Source organism: Theropithecus gelada, chromosome 9, assembly GCF_003255815.1.
Source record: "Theropithecus gelada isolate Dixy chromosome 9, Tgel_1.0, whole genome shotgun sequence".
Lineage (NCBI taxonomy): Eukaryota > Metazoa > Chordata > Mammalia > Primates > Cercopithecidae > Theropithecus > Theropithecus gelada.
Genome location: NC_037677.1, coordinates 62,759,870 through 62,781,228, shown reverse-complemented (window position 1 = coordinate 62,781,228; position 21,359 = coordinate 62,759,870). Strand labels below are relative to the sequence as shown.

At 49.1% G+C, this 21,359-nt stretch overlaps 1 protein-coding gene across 2 annotated transcripts in view; it reads left to right on the top strand.

Annotated features, from left to right (window-relative positions):
* Positions 1-14,201: 14,201 nt before the first annotated feature.
* The window catches only part of UNC5B (unc-5 netrin receptor B), a 90,848-nt gene continuing 83,690 nt past the window's right edge, over positions 14,202-21,359 (top strand). For both annotated transcript variants that reach the window (XM_025397398.1, XM_025397397.1), the window contains exon 1: positions 14,202-14,731. In XM_025397398.1, coding sequence (XP_025253183.1) covers positions 14,653-14,731 — 79 coding nt within the window. In that variant the 5' untranslated portion in view covers positions 14,202-14,652. The remainder of the gene's footprint in view (positions 14,732-21,359) is intronic.

Here is a 21,359-nt window from a genome sequence, read left to right as displayed (position 1 = left end):
AAAACAATGAGGGTTCTTGCCAACAATTAGCAAAGAACTAATGCCACCTCCTGCCAATGGCGTTTTGAGTGAGCCATCTAGAGGTGGATCCTCCAATCTCAATTCATCCTTTAGATGACGGTAGTTCCAGCCAACATCTTGATTACAGTCTCATGAAAGATCCTAAGCAAGTACCATGAAACTAAGCTGCTCCCAAATTCCTAACCCACAGATAATATAAAATAGTTGTTTAATTTGTAAATCACTAAGTTTGAGGGATAATTTTTTACATAGCAATAGATACCTAATGCAAAGAGAAAACCTGAAAGCAAACAGGGGAAAATGACACATTATATTCAGAGGAACAACAGTAAGAAATAACATTACTTCCAAAAAGAAACAATGCAAACTAGAAGATAATGAAACAAGATTTTTACCATGGTTTAAAAAAACAAAAAAACCTGTCAACTTACAATTCTATATGCAGCAAAGGTAGGCTTTAAAAATAACATCAAAATGAAGCATTTTTCTGATAAGTAGAATATGAAAGAATTTATTGCCATTATAGTCACACTAAAAGACATGATAGAGGATGCTCTTCAGACTAATGGGAAATTATGGCTGAAGGAAACTCACATCTATGGAAAGGAATGAAGATAGCTATAACTATAAAATACTCTTCTTTTTAAATAAATTGAGAAATTTGTAAATTCTGTAAATTTGTAATTTTTTTTTTTTTTTTTTTTGAGACAGAGTCTTGCACTATAGCCCAGGCTGAGTGCAGTGGTGCGATCTCGCTCACTGCTACCTCTGCCTCCTGGGTCCTGGTTCAAGCAATTCTCCTGCCTCAGCCTCCAGAGTAGCTGGAATTACAGGCACGTGTCACCATGCCCAGCTAATTTTTGTATTTTTAGTAGAGATAGGGTTTCACCATGTTGGCCAGGCAGGTCTTGAACTCCTGACCTCGTGATCCACCCACTATGGCCTCCCAAAATGCTGGGATTACAGGTGTGAGCCACTGCACCTGGCCTTGTAAATTTGTAAATTTCTAATAAGAGAAAATAAATTCTGCTTTTAGACACGATGCAGTAACAGGGGCTGCATATACCCTCCCATGTGAAACAGTAACAAAAAATGACAAAATATATGAAATATGCTTTTCAAGACACTGGGCATCAAAAAGTGAAGAACAGTGATTCCTGAGATATGAGAAGAAATGAGGGAGACCTATGATTGCCCCAGCATACTGTTTGAGTTTCCAGGATACTGGGGTAATGGGGGTTTCAGGTAGACCCTGGTAAACACCCTGAGATGAGGAGATAGAGACAAGAGTCCAGGGAGACTGAGGCATCTAGAGTTTGCAAGACAGAGCACTAAAGAGGAGAAGATGGCACAGAGGAGAGACAAGAGATCTGCAGAGATCACCCATAGACTACCCAGCAGGGTACTGATCAGCAAGGAACAACTCGAGATGATTCAAGGGAACAGTGTCTAAAGCCCACACAGGGCTGGGAACAGTGCCTGCTTCCACCAGCCAGACTGGAAAATCTCACAGTTATAGGACATTGGGTAAAGCACTGAGAAGGGTCTTACCCTAGTGACAGGAAATAACTAGCTCTCAACTAAACACTGCTGGTTCTGTCTAAAAACATCTTAAAAGCAAGACCTGAGTAACTTTCCAAGTAACTTAATTGTGTCCCAAAACAAAGTTCAAGAATATTTATAGAAATACAAAAATTTTCAGCACCCTAAAAGGATAATTCATAATGTCTGCTAGACAATCAAATTACCATGCTGAAGAGAAGTGGGAAATACGATTTATGGAGTAATCAGTTAATAAAAAATTTACCATTTCTTTTATTGTTAAACAGTTCTTATAAATGTATTCTGTTTGTTAAAAAGTCAGAGACATTAAAGACATTAAAAAGACCCAAATTGAACTTGGAAAGATGAAGACGAAAAGTACACAGTAGCCCCCACTTCTTCACAGTTTTAATGTCCACAGTTTCAGTTCCCTGGAGTCCAAAAATATTAAATGAAAAATTCCAGGCCGGGCGCGGGGGCTCACGCCTGTAATCCCAGCACTTTGGGAGGCCAAGGTGGGTGGATCACGAGGTCAGGAGATAGACACCATGGTGAAAACCCTTCTCTACTAAAAATACAAAAAATTAGCTGGGTGTGGTGGTGGGTGCCTGTAATCCCAGTAATCCCAGCCACTCAGGAGGCTGAGGCAGGAGAATGGCATGAACCCGGGAGGCAGAGTTTGCAGTGAGCTGAGATCGCGCCACTGCACTCCAGCCTGGGTGACAGAGCGAGACTCCGTCTCAAAAAAAAAAAAAAAAAAAAATTCCAGGCTGGGCGTGGTGGCTCATGCCTGTAATCCCAGAGCTTTGGGAGGCCAAGCGGGAAGGATCACTTGAGATCAGGAGACAGACCAGCCTGACCAACATTGCAAAACCTTATCTCTACTAAAAATACAAAAATTAACTGGGCATGGTGGCACACGCCTGTAATCCCAGCTACTAGGGAGGCTGAGGCAGGAGAATTGCTTGAACCCAGGAGGCAGAGGTTGCAATGAGCTGATATTGCGCCACTGCACTCCAGCCTGGGAGACAGAGCAAGACTGTCTCAAAAAAGAAAAAATTCCAGAAATAAACAACCAGCAAGTTTCAAATTGCACGCATGCCTTTCCAAATAGTGTAATGAAATCTCAGTCGTCCACTTGTCCAGCATACCCATCCTATATATGTGGCAAACACATTACTAACTTCATAGCCATATTGGTTATCAGATCCACTGTACTGCATTGAAGTGCATAGGTTCAAGCAGCCCTTCTCTGACTTAATAATGGCCCCAAGACACAGGAGCAGTGATGCTGGCATGTTGTTACCATTGTTCCATCTTATTATTTGTTGTTGTTAATGTCTTACTGTCCCTAGTTTATAAATTAAACTATCGTAGATATGTATCTTTAGGAAAAAACATAGTACAGTTGTCTCTTGGTATTCTCAGAGGATTGGTTCCAGGACACCCCCCTCCCCAGCCCCCATGGATACCAAAATCTATGGTTGCTCAAGTCTCTTACATAAAATGGCATAGTATTTGCATACATAGACTAAAAATAAAATCCTGAATCCCCTACCAACTGAATGGACTCCCTCTTGCCCAAGGGGACCCCAGAAAAGCCTTAAAAACAGTTCCTGGAAATGACAGGAGGTCAGACACCCCTCACTATATCTCCTCCCTTTTAGAGTTGAGACACAACAACAGACCACCATTGATATTAAAACAGACTGTAAGACTGACAGAACAGACTCTTTGTGGCAATAAGATAACAAATTATAAACAGGACCTCAGGCCATGCCAAGCAGGGTTAAGTTGCATACCCCCTACACTTAAAGGAGAAGCTATGTTCTAACTGCCACAAGGCTTTTCTTTCTAGCAGGTAAGCAAGCACTGGCCTGGAGACAAGCAAGATTAACACAACTTGTAGCTCCATCAGATGCTGGGTAGCTGACCCCAGTCCCTGTTCCACCATAGCTTATAGCTTTGATTGGACAAGAGGCGATTCCAATAACCTTCTCCTGATTATGGAGACCACTCACCGTGGACTGGTTCTGGCCGAGTTACAGAGGCCGTGTGTTGAGTGCCTTTGTGTCCCTGCCTCCCTTTTGACTTATAGGGCCTTATTGTAATACATTTAAATATGAAGGTGCCACCCTAAGGTGAACATGGGTTGTATGTTATATGCATGTTTGCATTCAGGACTACCTTCATGAATATTTATAATTTTCCCTGTAACCTGTTGAATATGTGTATTTAGCCAATCCTTTCTGCACAAAGTTGCTACCCCAACCCCTCCTCCTTCGAAGGGCCTGGCTCTGGTCTTTGCCTGAGGCTATGCGGTCCAGCCTGCAGGATGGCCACCTTGCAGGCTGTAACTTTTACAGGAAAAAAAGGAGCCTTTTCTACATTTATAGATCTCATGATTTTTAAAGTTAACACATATAATCTATGCACATCCTCCCATATACTTTAAACATCTCTATATTATTTATAATACCTAATACAATGTACATGCTATGTAGTTAGACTGTAGTTTTAAAATTTGCAGTTTTTGATTGTAATTTTCTATTACTTTTTAAAAGAAAATGCTTTTGATCTGCAGATGGTTGAATCCATGGATTAGGAACCCACAGATACAGGGGGCCAACTATACATAGAGGGCTTGATACTATCCAATTTCAGGTATCCACTGGGGGCCATGGAATACATCTCCAGTAGATAAGGTAGGACTACTGTACGTATTATCTGTTTCCATTTATGTGATGTTTTGGAATTAGCAAAACTCATCTATGATGTTAGAAATCAGAAGAGTGGCTGCCTCTGCAGGATGATGATTACCTGGGATGGAGCTCAAGGGAATTTTCTGAGATGATGGAAATGATCCTATCTTGGTTAGGATTGTGGTTACTAGATGTCTTTACTTGTCAAATTTCATAGAATGTTACACTTTAGGCCGGGCATGGTGGCTCACACCTGTAATCCCAGCACTTTGGGAGGCCGAGGCAGGTGGATCACAAGGTCAGGAGATCGAGACCACCCTGGCTAACATGGTGAAACCCCATCTCTACTAAAAATACAAAAAAATTAGCCGGGCGTGGTGGCAGGCACCTGTAGTCCCAGCTACTCAGGAGGCTGAGGCAGGAGAATGGCATGAACCTGGGAGGCGGAGCTTGCAGTGAACCGAGATCGCACCACTGCACTCCAGCCTGGGTGACAGAGCAGAAAAAAAAAAAAAAAAAGAATTTTACACTTTAGACCTGTGTATTTCATTGTATATAGATCACACCTCACTCAACTTTTTAAAAAGAGAAGAGGAAGCACAGAGCAGGAATATGGGTATGCTGGTTCTTTAACTTTCCTGTCCTTGACCTTCTCTACCACTGGGTTCCCCTCATTCCAACAGTCAACATTCCCCAGCCAGCATCAGCCTAGGTCCTGTTTCCTACATGTCGTTGGGTGACAATGTTCTGAGCAACAATCGTAGAATTGTTCACAGCTTTCTCAATTTGGAGCAGAAGTTGTCACTTGTTTAAAAATAACTCAACATACAACTTACAAAATTAATTTAAAGAAAATAAAAAATTCTTGAAAAGTTTCGCCATATTAAGAGAGAACTCGTATCTCTGCAAACACACATGGTAGTCCTCCGACTTAACCTGGAGTCTACATTCCTAGGCCCTAGTGGATGCCTGAAACCTTGGATAGTCCCGAACCCTATTATATACTGTTGTTTCCTATACATACACACCTATGATGAAGTTTAGTTTATAAATTAGGCACAGTAAGAGATGAATAATAATGAATAATAGAGCAATTATACCAATTAGCCAGCATTGCTACTCTTGTATTTTGGGGCTATAATTATGTCAAATAACAGTTACTTGAACACAAGCATTAAGATACCACCACAGTGGATCTGATAACAGAGATGGCTACAAGTTACTAACAGGCAGGTAAGGTAGGCAGTGTCCATATACTAGGCAAATGGATGATTCATGTCCCAAGTGGGACAGAGTGGGATGGCGTGAAATTTCATCACTCTACTCAGAAAGTCGTAGTTTAAGACTTTTAAGACTTTGAAAGCCAGGTGCGGTGGCTCATGCCTGTAATCCCAGCACTGTGGGAGGTTGAGGCAGGAGCATTGCTTGAGTCTAGGAGCTCCAGACCAGCTTGGGCAACATGGTGAAACCATGTCACTACAAAAAAATGTGAAAATTGCCAGGTGTGGTGGCATATGCCTTGGTCTCAGCTACTCAGGAGGCTTGGCTGAGATGGGAGGATCACTTGAGCCCAGGAGGTCGAAGCTGCAGTAAGCCTTGTTCACGCAACTGCATTCCAGCCTGGGTGACAGAGGGAGACCCTATCTCAAAAACAAAATACATGAATTGTTTGTTTCTGGAATTTTCCATTTAATATTTTTGGACTTCAGCTGACTGTGGGTATGTGAAACCTTGGATAAGGGGGAACTTCTGTCCACAGTGACAGCTTTGAGTCCTGCTTACACGATGCCAGCAATGATGAAGAGTCATCAGGAACAGAAGATCTAGAAGAAACTAATAAAAAGCTAACCAGATCCAACTTTTAGTTCAGAAGAAATCGATTTGATAACAAAAGAGTTGAACAAAGAGAAATCTAAATATTCCAAACCAGAGGTTGGGGGCTGAAATTTCAAGAAGGATGGGATCTCTGACAAGCGGCACTCCCCATACGGTCATTCATCAAGGAGTCAGAAGTCAACAGAAAAGAGTTTTTCACCTATCTCTCCTCCCACACAGGCACACACTCCACTTTGCTATAGGGTTTCTTTCCTCTGCCTCTTCCTTCAATAAAGATCTTTATAGCCAGTGTATCCAGGAGGGCAGTTCACAGCACCGGGACCTCCTCTTCCTCCTGGTCTTTCAGAAAGCATCTGTGAATCACCTTCAGCATACTTGCCACTGGAAGATATCTTTGGCATTTATCCTGAAAATACTAGTGAATTATCTTCAGTGCTGACTCAGCTTTCAAAAGAGCCTGCTACCGAAAATCCAGAACCACAACAAGAAATGTTGGAATTTTGTCTGTCTCCCAATTTTTTTTTTTTTTTTTTGTATTTTTAGTAGAGACGGGGTTTCACCGGGTTAGCCAGGATGGTCTTGATCTCCTGACCTCGTGATCCGCCCGTCTCGGCCTCCCAAAGTGCTGGGATTACAGGCTTGAGCCACCGCGCCCGGCCCCAAATTTATTTTTAATTATCTCTCATTTTTAGTTTAAGGAAGTGCTGTACCTTCAGTGATTACACTTCTGCCTAAATGAAAGCTTCACAGTATTATAATTCTTGAGCTAGTGTTTTGTAAATAAAGCTGATTTACATATTAATCCCATTGAGTGAATTATTTACTTTATCTTGTACTCTCTGGATAGTATAAATATTGTGTTTAATTTGATTAATGGTCCATGACACATGAACAATACTGGAAGTATCACATGCACAGTGCTGAAATTGAACATATTTGAAATGGCAAAGACATTTTTATACGTCAAAAGGTATATCACTGTAGTTTTAAGACAAATGTGAAGTGGCCTGATGTTTTTATTAGACAAAATAACTTGATGTTTACCTGAATACATTTAAATTGGAATGTTTAAAACAATAGAGAGTGAGAAAGTTTAATAGGACTATCTCATTATTTTAAGCCCTGTTAGACTATATGTAGCCTCTCCCCTTCTTTATCCCCCTACACAGATAACTCCCTATCCGTAAGTCCAGGCAGAACCTAGAGAAGGTTGGTAATGTGGACTAATCATAAGAATGTGCGTTTAAAAGCTCAGGGCCAGTACTTAGCAGCTGACCTTAGACAAGTCATTTTCCCTTTTGGAGCTGTGGTTTCCTTTGTCATGGGCCATGATTAACACCAACCTCTAGGAACGATTGAGATAATCAGTGGGAAATCACATCATTAAAAGAACTACACACAGGATTTAGAGAGGCAGCGTCTTGTGTTTGTTTAACATACAGGCTTAGAAGCCACTGCCTAGGTTTGACTCTAGCCTCAGTTTCTAGCTAAGCAGGGAAACCAAGTCTATTTTCACATTTTTTAAAGGGATGGACAAAGGGATGATTTCATCACTCAGAAAGTCACAGAATTTAAGACTTATGAATTGTTTTGTTTTTGGAATTTTTCATTTAACATTTTTGGACTTCAGTTGACTGTGGATAACTGAAACCATGGAAAGCGAAACAGCAGATAAAGGTGGGGAACTTCTGTATATGCTAACGGCTTCAAGTCCTACCTAAAAGATACCAGCAATAATAACTATTTTTTAAAGGAGACAATCATAACATCTCCTCATAGGTAATCATGGAGAACGAAGGAGCTAACTCAGATGGAGCTCTTGGCGGGTATTTGACTTGCTACAGTTGCCCAGTGTGATGGTTAATATTAGGTGCCAACTTGATTGGATTGAGGGATGCCTAGAAGACTGACATAGCATTGTTTCTGGGGGTGTCTGTGAGGGTGCTGCCAGAGGAGATTAACATTTAATACAGTGGACTGGGAAAGGAAGACCCACTCTCGATGTGGGTGAGCACCATCCAATCAGCTGCCAGTGCGGCCAAAACAAAGCAGGAGGAAGGGGAGGTGGGTTAACCTTGTTCGCTGGGTCTTCTAGCTTCCTTCTTTTTCCCCTGTGCTGGATGCTTACCTCTGCTCCTGGTGCCCTTGGACCTCAGACTCCAGATTCTTCAGTCTTTGGACTGTGAGACTTGTACCAGTGGCTTGCCGGGGCCTCTCAGGCCTTTGACCACAGACTGAAGGCTGCACCATCTGCTTCCCTGGTTTTGAGGCTTTCAGACTCGGACTGAGCCACTACCAGCTTCTCCCTTCCCCAGCTTGCAGACAGCGTACCGTGGGACTTCGTCTTGTGAGCATGTGAGCCTATGCTCCCTATATACATACATATATCCTACAGGTTCCGTCCATCCGGAGAACCCTGACTAATATACCCAGCATACATTAGCATGCTTATTTCTTGAGATACTGACCACTCCTGTAGCATCAGTCAGTCCTGTGTTCACTGCTACATGCTGGGAAGTCCACAGGGAACTTTAACTCACCAAGTGCAAACCCAAATCCACCATCCTCTCCCCAGCCCAGCCATTCTCCTCCTTTCATCACATCTCCCCTTGCAACCTCTGCCACTCTACCCAGCACCCCTCCCTTCCTCCATCCCTAAGTCCCCACCCTCCCTGAGACGCCAAATCTGGGGAACTCTTTCTCCCTCTGCAGAGTCCACAGTTTCTGCCACCTGAATCCCTGGGCCAAGGCCCCATTGTTCCAGGACCATGCAGTGGCCACCTTGCTGGCACCTGCTCAGTCTGCCCTGACACCCAGCCGCAAGGAGGCTCCCATGGCACAGCTCCAGTGTGGCCTCTCTCCAGCTAGGTCAGCACCCATGACTCCTGTTTCTTACAGAACAAATCTCATCTCTAGCACAGCAGGTCTTGCCCTTGTGGAGAGATTTTTCCCTTCTTGGCCGTGTGGTGTGCTGTTTGAGGGGCAGGATGAGGATGTGGCCACCTCCTGACCATACCATCACATACCTGACTCTAGGCCTTTGCTCACGTGGTTTGCTCTCCCATGTTTAAGGTCTCCTCCTCACTCCTAGGTCTAGCTTCCAGCATCCCCCATTCAGGGCACTGAGCTCCCTCCAACCCCCATTGCCACCCTACCGCCCAGCAATGCCAGGGCATGCTAGCCACAGCCTGCTGCATGTGCCAGCTCTGGCTCAGCCTGCTTTTTCTCTGCCCCATAAAGCATAAGCAGGACTGGATACATAATCTCCAGGGCCCAGTGTAAAGTGGAAATCAGGGTCCCTTGTTCCAAATCATTAAGAATTATGAAATGCATAAATCCTAATTGAGGGACATTCTACAAAAGACCCAACGAATAATCCTCAAAAATGTCAAGGTCATCAAAAACAAGGAAAGACTGAGAAACTGTCACAGCCAAGAGGAGCCTGAGGAGTCACAATGACTGTATGCCATGTGGGATCCTGAATGGGATCCTGGAACAGAAAACAGAAGGACATTAGGTAAAAACTAAGGAGATCTGATGAACTTTAGCACATAATAATGTATCAATGGTTCATTAATTGTAGTAAAGGTACCATGCTAATATAAGATGTTAATAATTAAGGAGACTGGTTGAGGGGCATATGGGAACTTTCTCTACTATATTTGCAATTTTTCTGTAAAACTAAAACTTCTAAAATGAAAAGATGGCCTTTTAAAAATTCACAATAAAAGAATTTTGAGAAGGTGACAGTAGAGGCAATAAATATAACTTATTTATTCATTAATGTCCAAGACAGAATTGAGATTTGAATCCGGATCTGCCTGAGCCCAAGGCTTTTGTGGCTAACTGCTTACACTGCCTGAAGAGCGGTGAGAAGACCTAGGAGGGGTTGGCGGAGAAGACTGGGGAAGCTGGATGGAAGAAGAAGGTTGTTACAGTACTTAGTAGAGGTTAAGAGTCCAAGTTTAAAGACCCAGGCCACGTACAGTATGATTCCATTTATATGAAATGTCCAGAAAAGGCAAACTCATACAGAAAGTAGATTAGTGGGTGCCAGGGGCTGGGGAGGGAAGAATAGGGTTAATGGTATGGGGTTTCTTTTGGAGGTGATAAAAATGTTCTCCAATTAGGTAGGGGTGATGACTGCAAAGCATTGGGAATATACTAAAAACCACTGGATTGTGCACTTTAAAATGTTTAAAATGGTACTTTTTATTTTTTTGAGACAGTATCACTCTGTCGCCCAGGCTGGAGTGCAGTGGCACAATCTCGGCTCACTGCAACCTCCGCCTTCTGGGTTCAAGTGATTCTCGTGCCTCAGCCTCCCGAGTAGCTGGGATTACAGAGTGCGACACCATGCCCGGTTAATTATTGTATTGCTAGTAGAGATGGGGTTTCCCCATGTTGGCCAGGTTGGTCTTGAACTCCTGACCTCAAGTGAGCCGCCCGCCTCCGCCTCCCAAAATTCTGGGATTACAGGCGTGAGCCACCGCGCCCAGCCTAAGAGATTTAGAATCCTACCTGACACATAGCAAGCACTCAACCTTAGCTCTGATAATATTATTACAAAGAGATGGTAAAGCATTAAGGACTTCAGGCTTAGGCGCTTCCCTTCTCCAGGGTCCAGGTTTTTGGGGTCCGTTCTGGACCGAACGACTCAGGGAAGACATCGTGAACTCATTCCCAAGCCTTCCCACTCAAGATCCTGCAAACGGAGTCGTCTGAGAGCCCTCTACCCTGACGACCCGGGGCAAGGACCCTGTCGGGGCGGCCCCAGGTGGGATGGGGCCAAGGCAATTCTCCCACTGCCGGAGGAGGAAGACTGGCGGCTACCGGGAAGCGTAAGCGGCAGCGCGCCGCCTGGTGGCACCTTCGCGCACACGGTCCCGGAGGAGCGGGAGGCGTCAACCCCAAGCCGCCAGCTACTCCTGCCAGGAGCCCCTACAGCTGCTTTTAAATCGTAATTGTTATCAAATAGTGAGTTTTTATACAGTCAGATTATTGGCCTTATTATTCTTAATCCTGTGAGGTAGTCATTATTCCTGTTTTACAATTGAGGAAACTGATGCTTGGAAAGTTTCAGTAACTGGCTTAAGATCCCCCAGCAGGTAAGAACAGCCCCCAGGTCTAGGGCCACAGCTGTCCAGATCCAGAACTCTTTCCTACACACTCCTGTGGTTTGAGAGAAGTGAGGGTAGCCGGTGGAAGCATCTGCAGTCCCCACTAAGGGTCAGAACTGGCTCTGGGCCTGATTTCAAAGCAGATCTATGCCACAAAGCCTGCTCCACTTCCAGCCTCAGAACCCCCAGACCCAGGGAAGGTGGGTCTCACATAGCAACTCTGTAGGCCCTTTGACCATCAACCCCTTTCTCCCCAGCCTTATTAATGTACCCACTCAACCAACGTTGCTTGCATCCCTGCTATGCCAGAAACTGTCTTCAGTGCTAGATATATCGTGGGGAACAGGGAACACAGGGCCCCTGACTTCAAGCAACTCACTACCTCGTCCTCATGCTTAACCCTAGCAGGACGCCTTTGCTGTGAGGCCCACGGCACTGGGTTTGGGAACACCCTAGCAAATCTTAATCCTGCTATCTTAATGTGTCATCCCATGGGCAGGGACCCTGCACATTCTTCACCCATCCCAGGGAAAGTTATGGCTCAGGGGGAGTCTGACTCCCTCTGAAGCCCCCACCCTGGCCTCAGCTGAGAGCCTGCATTCTTGAGATGCCAGGGCTGGAGAGGAACCACATCTGCAACCGCTCAGCTGCAGGTGGCTGGAGAAGGGCCAGAGACTTGGTACAGGAGCAGGGGCACAGAGCAGTTACAGAGAGATTCCCAACACGCAAAGTCCCCTGCCCTGATGCTGGAGTCCTGGAGGGAGAGCAGGGCCCAGGACCTCCCATGAGTGTATTTCAAGAATTGAGAGAGTGGTTAGGCTGCGAAGGGAAGTGGGGCAGGGACTGGTAGGAGAGGGGGTAATGCCCTCCTTTTGCTTGCCCCCTATCCTCAGTCTCCCTTCTCTGCAGCCAGGAATTAAACAAAGGCATGAAACCTGATACTTGGACTAGAAAGGCCTGCTGGGTACACTTTACCACCTAAACAGCAAAGTTCCAAGGACTGGAACTTTTAAGAAAAATCTCCAATACCCCACAGGCCTGAAGGAGAGAGAGAGAGAACATGCTGTGGTCTCTGCGTGCTGCCCCTCTCTGCTGAGGTCCCTGCTGAGCTCTCCAGCATAGGCACAACCTTGACCATGTGCCCGCATCCAGGAGATGACAGATGTGGGTCTTGGTACAGGCGTGCCTGTATGTGTTTCCTGGCAGTAGTTAAGTATCTAAATATCTATTTGTCTTGGCAGTCATCTGCCTATTCATGTTTTTAGCTGTGTGCGCCTGTGTGTTTGCTTTTTTAGGCATACATCTTTGGTATGTGGGTGTCTTTGGAGTGGGGTGCCTATTTGTAGGTGTGATGTTTCTGGAAGATGAAACATCGCACCTGTGTCTTTGTCGCATGTTTTCATGTGTGTACCTTTGCAGGTGTGTATGGGTGGGTAGGTGTGTGTGTGCATGTGTATTTGCAAGGTGGAGTTGTTTGGCTGTGCTGAGCTGTTGACTCTCATCCACTGCCCTTGCCTGGGCTGTCAGAGGCCAAGCTAAGCAACCTACCTTTGCCCCACAGCAGCCTTTCTCAATTGACGGAAGTCCTTCCCCCAGGGAGTCCAGGTCCACCCGTTGCCACTCTCCTGATGCTGGGTGCCCAGTTAGGGAGATGTGCTGATGGCATGCACGATCTCCCCAATACTCCAGACCCAGACTTGTGAGGGGAGTGTGTGTGGAGAGGGTACTGGGTAGCCCTGCCTTCACCTCACCTCTGGGGAAACAGCTAGGACAGTCCCCTTTGCACAGCCCAATCCATCCCCAGGGAGAGTGTTCGAGGGAGGCTCCCCCGTTTAAAGGGTTTCTTTCCAATCCCATCTCCCCTGTCCCCTTTGCTCAGTCACTCATTCACTCCAAGCAGTGTGATCTCTGGCAGGTGGCTTTACACCTCTGTGCAAAGTCCTCATCTGTAAAATGGGATGTAAATGGTGCTTACTTCAGAGGATTGTGAGAATTAACTGACATGATGCATACAGAGTGCTTAGCCCTGTGCCTGGCACAGGGAAGGTCTTTGCCTATGTTAGCTGATCCCCTTATTCTGACCTCTCTGGGTTTCAATCCCAAGACACTGCCCATCCTTCAAACCTCACCTGTCCCCACGTGCTCCTCGGACCACCCGTGGCTGGTTAGGACTTTCCCCCTGGAATCAGACTGGCTGGGAGGGGAGAATCTTGGAAAGAGATTATTGATATTGCACTGCAATTTCCACACAATTTTAAACATTTAATTATATACCCCCTTATGAAATAGTTATCCTTTTCCTCCATTTTACAGATGATGATGAAGGCAGCATCCGAATTGTTAAGTAACTTGTTCAAGGTCACACAGCAAGTAAGGGGCAGAGTTCAAGTTTACACTGAGGCAAAAATGGCTGTCCCACTGTCACGTAGGATGCTGGTTTACAGCAACCCAGGATCAGAGTGCTGGAGGGTTTCCAGGAGTCTGGTTAACAGTTCTGCCGAAGATCATACAGACAAGCAGAGCCAGCCAGGACAATCCTAATCTATACCCAGCTTCACATTGCTGTAAGCCCCAGCGTAACCAGGACTTGGGTGTTCTCATTTTGGGAGCTTTTTTTGGAAAGATCCCCACATGTGGAAGGCAGAGCGCATACTACAGACAGGAGAGTCAAAAGTGAGAGTCCTACATTCAATCAGAGGAGAAAGCTGACATGGCCAAGCCAAATGAAGGCTCAAAGCCAGATTTCCTTAATTTGGGCAAGCAAAAATTGGGCCGCCTCCACGTCCAGTCATTCTCCAGCGGCCGGGTTTTTCAAAGCTCTGCGCCCGCCCAGTGTCTCGAGAGGAACCTCCCCCGGGGTACCCCAGCTCTGTCGCGGCCGCGCCCAGATGGCCGTCGGGTTCCCCCTCAAGGCCCCCCTGCCGACTCCGCCCTCTGCCGGCCAGGCCCCGCCCGGCCGCTCGCGGTCCCCTCGGCTGACGAACTCACTCCTGCGAGCGAGCGGCGGCGCTCAGCATTGTGGCAGGCGGCTGGGGCCGGCTGGGGCGCCGGAGCCGCAGGCAGCCGCGGGGCTCCGAGAGGCGCGCACAAGGGCTGGGACTGCGCGGCGCCGCCGCTGCGAGCGCCACTGAGCGGTCGCGCAACTTCGGAGCCACAGCGCCGGAGCTAGGCAAGCGCTCGGAGACCCGGAGCCAGAGGGGCGCGCCGGAGCCTGGTTCGAGAGCCGGCGCCAGGCACCCACCGCGCTCCGAGTGCCAGGGGGCCCTCCGCGCAGCGTGGCTGCCGCTGTCCCCACGGAAGGCACGGGCTGGCGCGGCCGGGCGCCGGGGAGGACGGCGAGGAGGCGGCGGCGGCGGCGAAGACGGCGGCGGCGAGGCTGGGGCCAGGGAGACAGCCCCGGGGGAGAGGCGCCCGAACCGGGCCGCGGGAGCATGTGGACCCGGAGCGGAGCTCGGGTCGCGCTGCTGCTGGCACTGCTGCTCTGCTGGGACCCGAGGCTGAGCCAAGCAGGTAGGAAGCGATCGGGCCTGGGGGCACGGGGCTAGGGGACCCTTGCGCCTCACTCTACCCTGAAGTTGAGGTGGTCTTTCGTCGCATCGATGCGCGCAGGGAAAGCGGCAAGGGCGCCCAAGTTAGAATGTAGATTTAACTGCCTCCCAAAGTGGGCAATGGCGCATCCACATAGCGGGAGGGGGGCGCAGGGAAGAGGGTTCACAGTAAACTGAAAACTCCCTGCTCGCTCCTGAAAGGGATCCCTTCTTCTCCCTGGAAGGGGTGTCGGAGTCAGGGTCTGAGTCTCCGGGAGGAACCGCCTCTTGGGGACCCCCGGCTCTCCGCGCGCCTGGCGTCCGCCCCGAAAAAAATCTGTGGCTACATAAGCAAGGTGTGCGCTCGCTGCCTTATGCCAGTAACTTACTAGTCTGGTCCCGGCTCGCCTAGGCTCTTACACGCTATAGGGACACGAATCCGCAGACCAGAGGGAGAGAGCGAAAGACCTGCTGAACACGGGAAGGGCTCCGGCAGCCGGGGGAGGCTGGCTTGCAGGGCTCCTGACGCGGGGAGGGCTAAGTCCTGCACACATAGCTTTCCCCGAGATCGCTGGGCCCGCAGGTCTGGATTTTTTTTTTTTTTTTCTGAATGTTGGGGTGTGTGTGTGTGTGTGTGTGTGTGTGTGTGTGTGTGTTGGATGCGGGCGGGGGCTCCTAGGGATCCTGCGGAGTTTCCTTTTAAATGGGTCACTGACATTCTCGCTGTCCAGGGAACAGACTAGGTGCGCTCTCCTTGGTGCAGCGCCCGCTCTGGACCCACAAAGATGACTTCAGCGGACTGGTGGGCTCCTGAAATAAAGTCCCTAATCCGCCTCTCTCGCCGTGGATGAATACGTTTCTCGCTCGTCCTGTAACTGGACCCGGCGTCGCTGGCTGGGCTGCGTTTTCCCGGGGAGGCTGTGGACTGACTGGAGCCAGCCTCTCTCTGGTACCTGAACCCAAGCAAGTGGGCTAGCCACGGCCGCCGGGCGCCTGGGCTCCGGAGCCGGGTGGGGACGGGGACTCCTGCACGGAGTCCTCTCTGAGTTGAGGCTGAGAATGGAGCAGGAAAACTGGAGCGGAAAGTGGACGAGATGACGCAGCCCTCCCCACCTCCTACCTCCTGCTGCGATGTTGACATCCGCCCTTCCCCCCTCCATAGCCAAAGATTCCTCTTTCTGGAATTAGTGATTCCCACGGCCAGGAGTGAGAGCTTGGCTTTAGTACATTCCCCACTTTTTTTTTTTTTTTTTTTTCCTGGTGCAAGTCCTGTGCAGTAGAGTTACAACACTCAACCATTTGATCCAACTTAATTATGATTTGGGCAGACTCTGGTATTTAAAGCAGTGTTTTGAAGTTGGAAGGTAATGATGGGGATGGGGGAAGGCAGGCTGCTGAATGTCCAACCTTGTTTTAAAGGGTGCAGTTAGACGTGGGAGGTGCTTGGTTGGGGTGTTGGTTTCTGGTTGGAGGGGGGTTGAGCAGATGATTGAAGGGTAGGGTGAAGTCTCTGTAAATGGCACATGGGCAGGGTTGTGTCTTGGGAAGCTGCTTTTGTACCAGCAGGACAGTGGGATCAGGAATAAATACTTAGGTTACCAGCAATGAGAGGCTGCAGTAGGAGAAAGACAAGACTGGTTGGCCTATAGTTCTCTGGGTGGGTGGGCTTGGCCAGGAAGGCTGGGGGTGGCCTGCATTTCCTGCTTAACAAAGCATCCAGCCCCCACCTTCCCCAGAAGAAACCCCAGGCCCAGGGCTTTGATGGATTTGGGCACGAATGGTGCCCAGTCAGAAATGGCCTCTAATACCCGGCTTTGATTTCTCACCAGCGAGCAGAAGCGGTGTTGGAATTGTGCTCATTACTTAGCGCGGCAGGAGCTGCCTGCCCACCAGCCTGGAGAGGGGCCAACTGGTGGGGTCTGCCTGCAGCCTTCTCATTGCCCAGAATGTGTGGCCCTTAGAAACCTGCCTTCAGAAGGGAGAACATGTCCCTTCCTCCCACACAATCTTTTTTCTCTAATGCCACAGGCACAAAGCATCATTCTTTCAGAATGTTCTTTGGGTTTTTCCAGTGGATCTTTCACAAGCCCCATTTCACTGATGGGGAAAATCAAGTCCAGAGTGTTGGCTTTCTCCAAATCTTGCCTTCACTTGGCCACAGATTGAAGACTTGTGTGAAGGGCTCTTGTCCAATAGCCAGGCTGATTCAAGCCCAGCAGACCCTCCCTCCCATTCTTATCCACCCACCCCTCTGCCGTGAGCCTCATAACAAACTGAGGCAGGTGAGGCTCTCCCTCCAGAGATGGATCTTTACTAGGGGTGTCCAAGCTCCCCTCAAGTGGCAGGCACCTCTCTCTCCTTTTCCCCACCCTGACCCCATCCCTGGTGAATATGGGAATGAGCTCCCTTTACAGCACTGAGAATTTTTTTAAGCTGTAAAGTCTGATGGTGGAGAAATCAAAACTGGAACCATAAAACCCCAGACCCTTAGAAGGTGATTCAGCAAGTGACTAGCCAGAAAAAAGGCCACTTCAAAAGCTCTAGTTGGCCCTGGAAATCTCCTCCCACCCCACCTTTCAGTCCTTCCTGGAGCTTTTAATGAGCCTTTCCATGGCCTCTGGCTGGGATGGTTGAGAAGGAGTTGAGGTGTCAAGATAATACTTCTTTTTAAGGTGCAATTAAAATCAGAGTTTTTGTAGTGTCTCTGCTTGGTGTGTGTGTGTGCATGTGTGTGCTCGCGTGCACGCACTTGAGCACACACAATGGTAGCCTGTCCTCGTCTCCCTCTGCACTCACTGTAGCAAACACCCATCTCACTTAAACAAATGGAAAATCAAGTGTCTTAATGGGTTTTCTCATTAAAGTGAAAGTACCACTGCAGGGGAGCAATTTCTCCTGTGATCTCTCTCCTCCACCTCTCTCCCCTCCCCCGCAAACAGGGAATTCTGTAGGATAAAACAGTTCCCCTCTTTTCCAATCCACTTATTTAACTGTTGACACTTTGGTACAGGCCAACTTGCCCAAGGTCACATTGGGACTCACCGGTAGCACCAGGACTTGAACTGAGGCCTCACAACCTCAGTCTAGTGCTTCTAGCTCCTTCATCCCACCTGGACTAGAGACTCACCATCATGGGTGTGGGCTTGAGACTCTGAAATTGAGGCACCACTTAAGGCAGGCAGCTAAAGATAATATTGCTTCGATGGCTGCTTTAGACTGGAACTCATGGCAGGATGGAGGAAAGAGGTTGAGAGTTGGGAGGGTGGAGAGGTGTTCCAGGAGAGGGGAACAGGGCAGAGCCGAAGGTCTGCCACCAGGCAAGTGCCCAGAGGTGGCTGTCCCGACCCCCAGCATTGGCCTCCTGAGCAACTGCCCTGACCTGGGGAAGGGAGACAGGTCCCAAGTCAAGCTCCCTTGGGCTGCATGGCCAAATAAACATTAGCATTTTAGAGCTCTGCACCCATTTGTAGAGTTGGGGACAGAATATGTTTTTACGTTTTACTTATATTCAAAGCTTTGGGAGCCAGTGTCCTGTCCTCCCCCACCTCTCTTTGTTGTTGAGTTTCTCCTGGACCAAAGGTCTTGTGACCCTTTTCCTGGGTGTCAGGCTTAAGATGAGGCCTGCCTCCTACTCCTGATTCCCTGAGCCACGGAGGTTTTCTAAGGAGGTTTGTGGACTGCCTAAGACTTTGGGGATGGGCTGTGGGGAGGTGGATCCTTTCCATTCCAAGAGCTCTCAGACAAGGTGAGTGATTCTGAATAGACAGTGCTGGGAACCTCCCTCCCCCAGGGCCCACAGGCAGCAGGTCTTTTGACCCTCAGAGTTGGGGTTGGGTGGAACGCAGACAGCTTGGAGGCCACTGCCGCCTTCAGGAAAGGGCAGAGGGGGCTGGGTCATAGGCTGGGACTTGGGGGTGGGAGCCTGGGCCCATGGAAACTGCTGCCTGGGCAGATGGCCCCCAGAGGGTAGGGAAGAGAAAGCCGGCACTCAGGCCAGAGCTGGCGCTTCTCTGGCGTCCTCCTCCTTCTCCTCCTCACCAGTTTCCTAAACAGCTTCCACAAATAGAGTCATTAAAGCTGTGAAGGCAAAATGAAACCAAACAAGTGCGTTCTGTGCTTTTCTGTTTCTTATTTTTTTAAGGAAATTAAAAATACCGTAATTAGAATAATACAAGGAGAGAGCACTTTCCGGAAGGCCTAGGGTATGGGCACTTCCCACCCACTGGGTTGGCTACAGAGGTTGGGGCTGGGGCGCCACCTCCCGCCCCGTTAGGGTCTGTGATCCGCCGGGGGCGCCGCGGGCTTTTCCCCCGGCTCCATGCATCCCGGCGCTGGCCTCGGCCCCCGACTGGGAGTTGGGTGGCGCTGGATTGTAACTCCGGCCCGGAACCGCCGCAGCCGCTGCGCCCCCGCGGGCAGACAAGCCCGGGCGGAGCGCGCTAAGCCACAGGTCCCCGTGGTGTTCCTCCTGGTCTTCGGGGATGCTAATGGCAGCGAAAATATTTGCTGAAGTGCCGGGATAAATCAGCCGCCTCCCGCTTCCCCACCCCCACCCCTTTTGTTTCCTCTTCCTTCTCTCCAAAAAGCGCTGGGCTGCTGCGAGCGCCCGAATTTACCTTTTCCAACTAAGCGGCCTGATTAGCATCTCCGCCGCTTGGGGGGCTGGATTCTACCTTCTCTTGCGCCCCCCCCCCCCAGTCCCCATCTCCACCTCCCTCCCCAGCCGAGCTAAATCGGTCCGCTGGAGCCCCGGGAGCTCTAACACCACCGCCTAGCGAGTGAGTGCGCGGAGCCGCCCTCCTTCTCACCTCCCAGAACAGGCTGCCCCCAGCGCTTGCAACTTACCCCTTCGCGGCGCCGCACCGCTTGGCTCGCTTCTCCAAGAAGGCAGGCTTGGGGGTGTGAGAGTATGTATTAAGGAGTGTGTGTGGGGGGGTGAGAATGTGTATTAAGCAGGTGGGCGGAGGTGGGAGTTTGCAGTTGGAGGGGAGGGTGGGTGTGGTGTTGCATTGGGGTGTCAGGTGTGTGTGGGGGCGAGCCATGCACTTGGTGTGTGCCAGAGGATGGATGCGTGTTTGAGGAGGGTTGTGCCTTTTGTAACTCAGGATGTGTGGTGTATAGGCTGTGTGTGTGTGTTTGGGTATGTGGGGGGTGGGCAATGTCACATGGGCACACTTGTGGTGTGTTTGTGTATAAATAGGTATATGTAATGTGGAGACAGTGAGTCACCGCCAGGCATGGGAAGCTCCATCCATTGTATTCTATTGGGGATTCCACTTCAGGATGGGACACAGGCCATTTGCCGTCGGCACTTAAGAGACCTCATTTTGCCCCGCACCTGCACTGTGAGCAGGGTTTGGCCTGGCTCTGCTGTTGGAAGGGCAGAGGACAGCTTTCCCTGCTGAGTGTGGATGGGACAGGCCTGCATGAAGGTGGGTCCTAGTGCTCCAGGGGGAGGAAAGTTGGCAGAGATGGACCCTAAGCCAGCCCAGCAGCTTGGGCTACTGCCCCCGGGAAGACTAGGGTCCCAGACCTGGAGTCTCCTGCAGTCGACTCCCAGCTTCCCCAGAGCATGGGAGCAGCTGCGGTTTGGAGATCTGCTCTCTGACCTGGGTCAGCTTATGCTTCAGCCTGTCTCCCCCAAGGGGAGTGAGTTCGCCTCTAGAGTTTGCTGGAGAAGGGGCCAGCAGAGCTTGAGTGGGTGGGATCCCCAGTGGAGGACCCCATCTCAGGCTGACGTGGCTGGGGCCTGGAACTCTCAGTGGTGGCAATTGAAAGAGGACAGACACACCCACACACATGCTGGACTCCACTGTCCTTACCACTTTCTTGGTCACAGAAGCACTTCCCTGCTTTCCCAGGGCTGTCCACAGGAAGGACTTCCATCACTTCAACTCTAGGATAAGATGGACTGTTCCGGAGCAGGGAAGCCTACAGGAAAATCACAGTCCCTCCCCCGACCCTGGTGTGCATGTTGCTTTACAGTTTACAAAACTCTTTTATATGTGCAATCTCACTTTGTCCTTATAAGAACCCACCGAGGAGGTGGAGGCTTTCACTTAGGAGGCTGAAGAGGCAGGACTGGGACCCAGGTTTGTATTAGTCAGGGTTCTCTAGAGGGACAGAACTAATATATATATAAAGGAGAGTTTATTAAGTATTAACTCACAAGATCACAACATCCCACAATAGGCCGTCTGCTGGCTGAGGAGCAAGGAGAGCCAGACTGAGTTCCAAAACCGAAGAACTTAGAGTCTGATGTTCGAGGGCAGGAAGCATCCAGCATGGGAGAAAGATGTAGGCTAGGAGGCTAAGCCAGTCTCTCTTTTCACATTTTTCTGCCTGCTTATATTCTAGCCCTGCTGGCAGCGGATTAGATGGTGCCCACCCAGATTAAGGGTGGGTCTGCCTTCCCCAGCCCACTGACTCAAATGCTAATCTCCTTTGGCAACACCCTCACAGACACACCCAGGATCCATATTCTATATCCTTCCATCCAGTCAAGTTGACACTCAGTATGAACCATCACAAGGTCAGAACTCCTAAGCAGCCCTGGTCACAGCCCTCGAGGAGGTGCTGTCTGTAAGGGATGCTGATGTCCACTCTAGAAA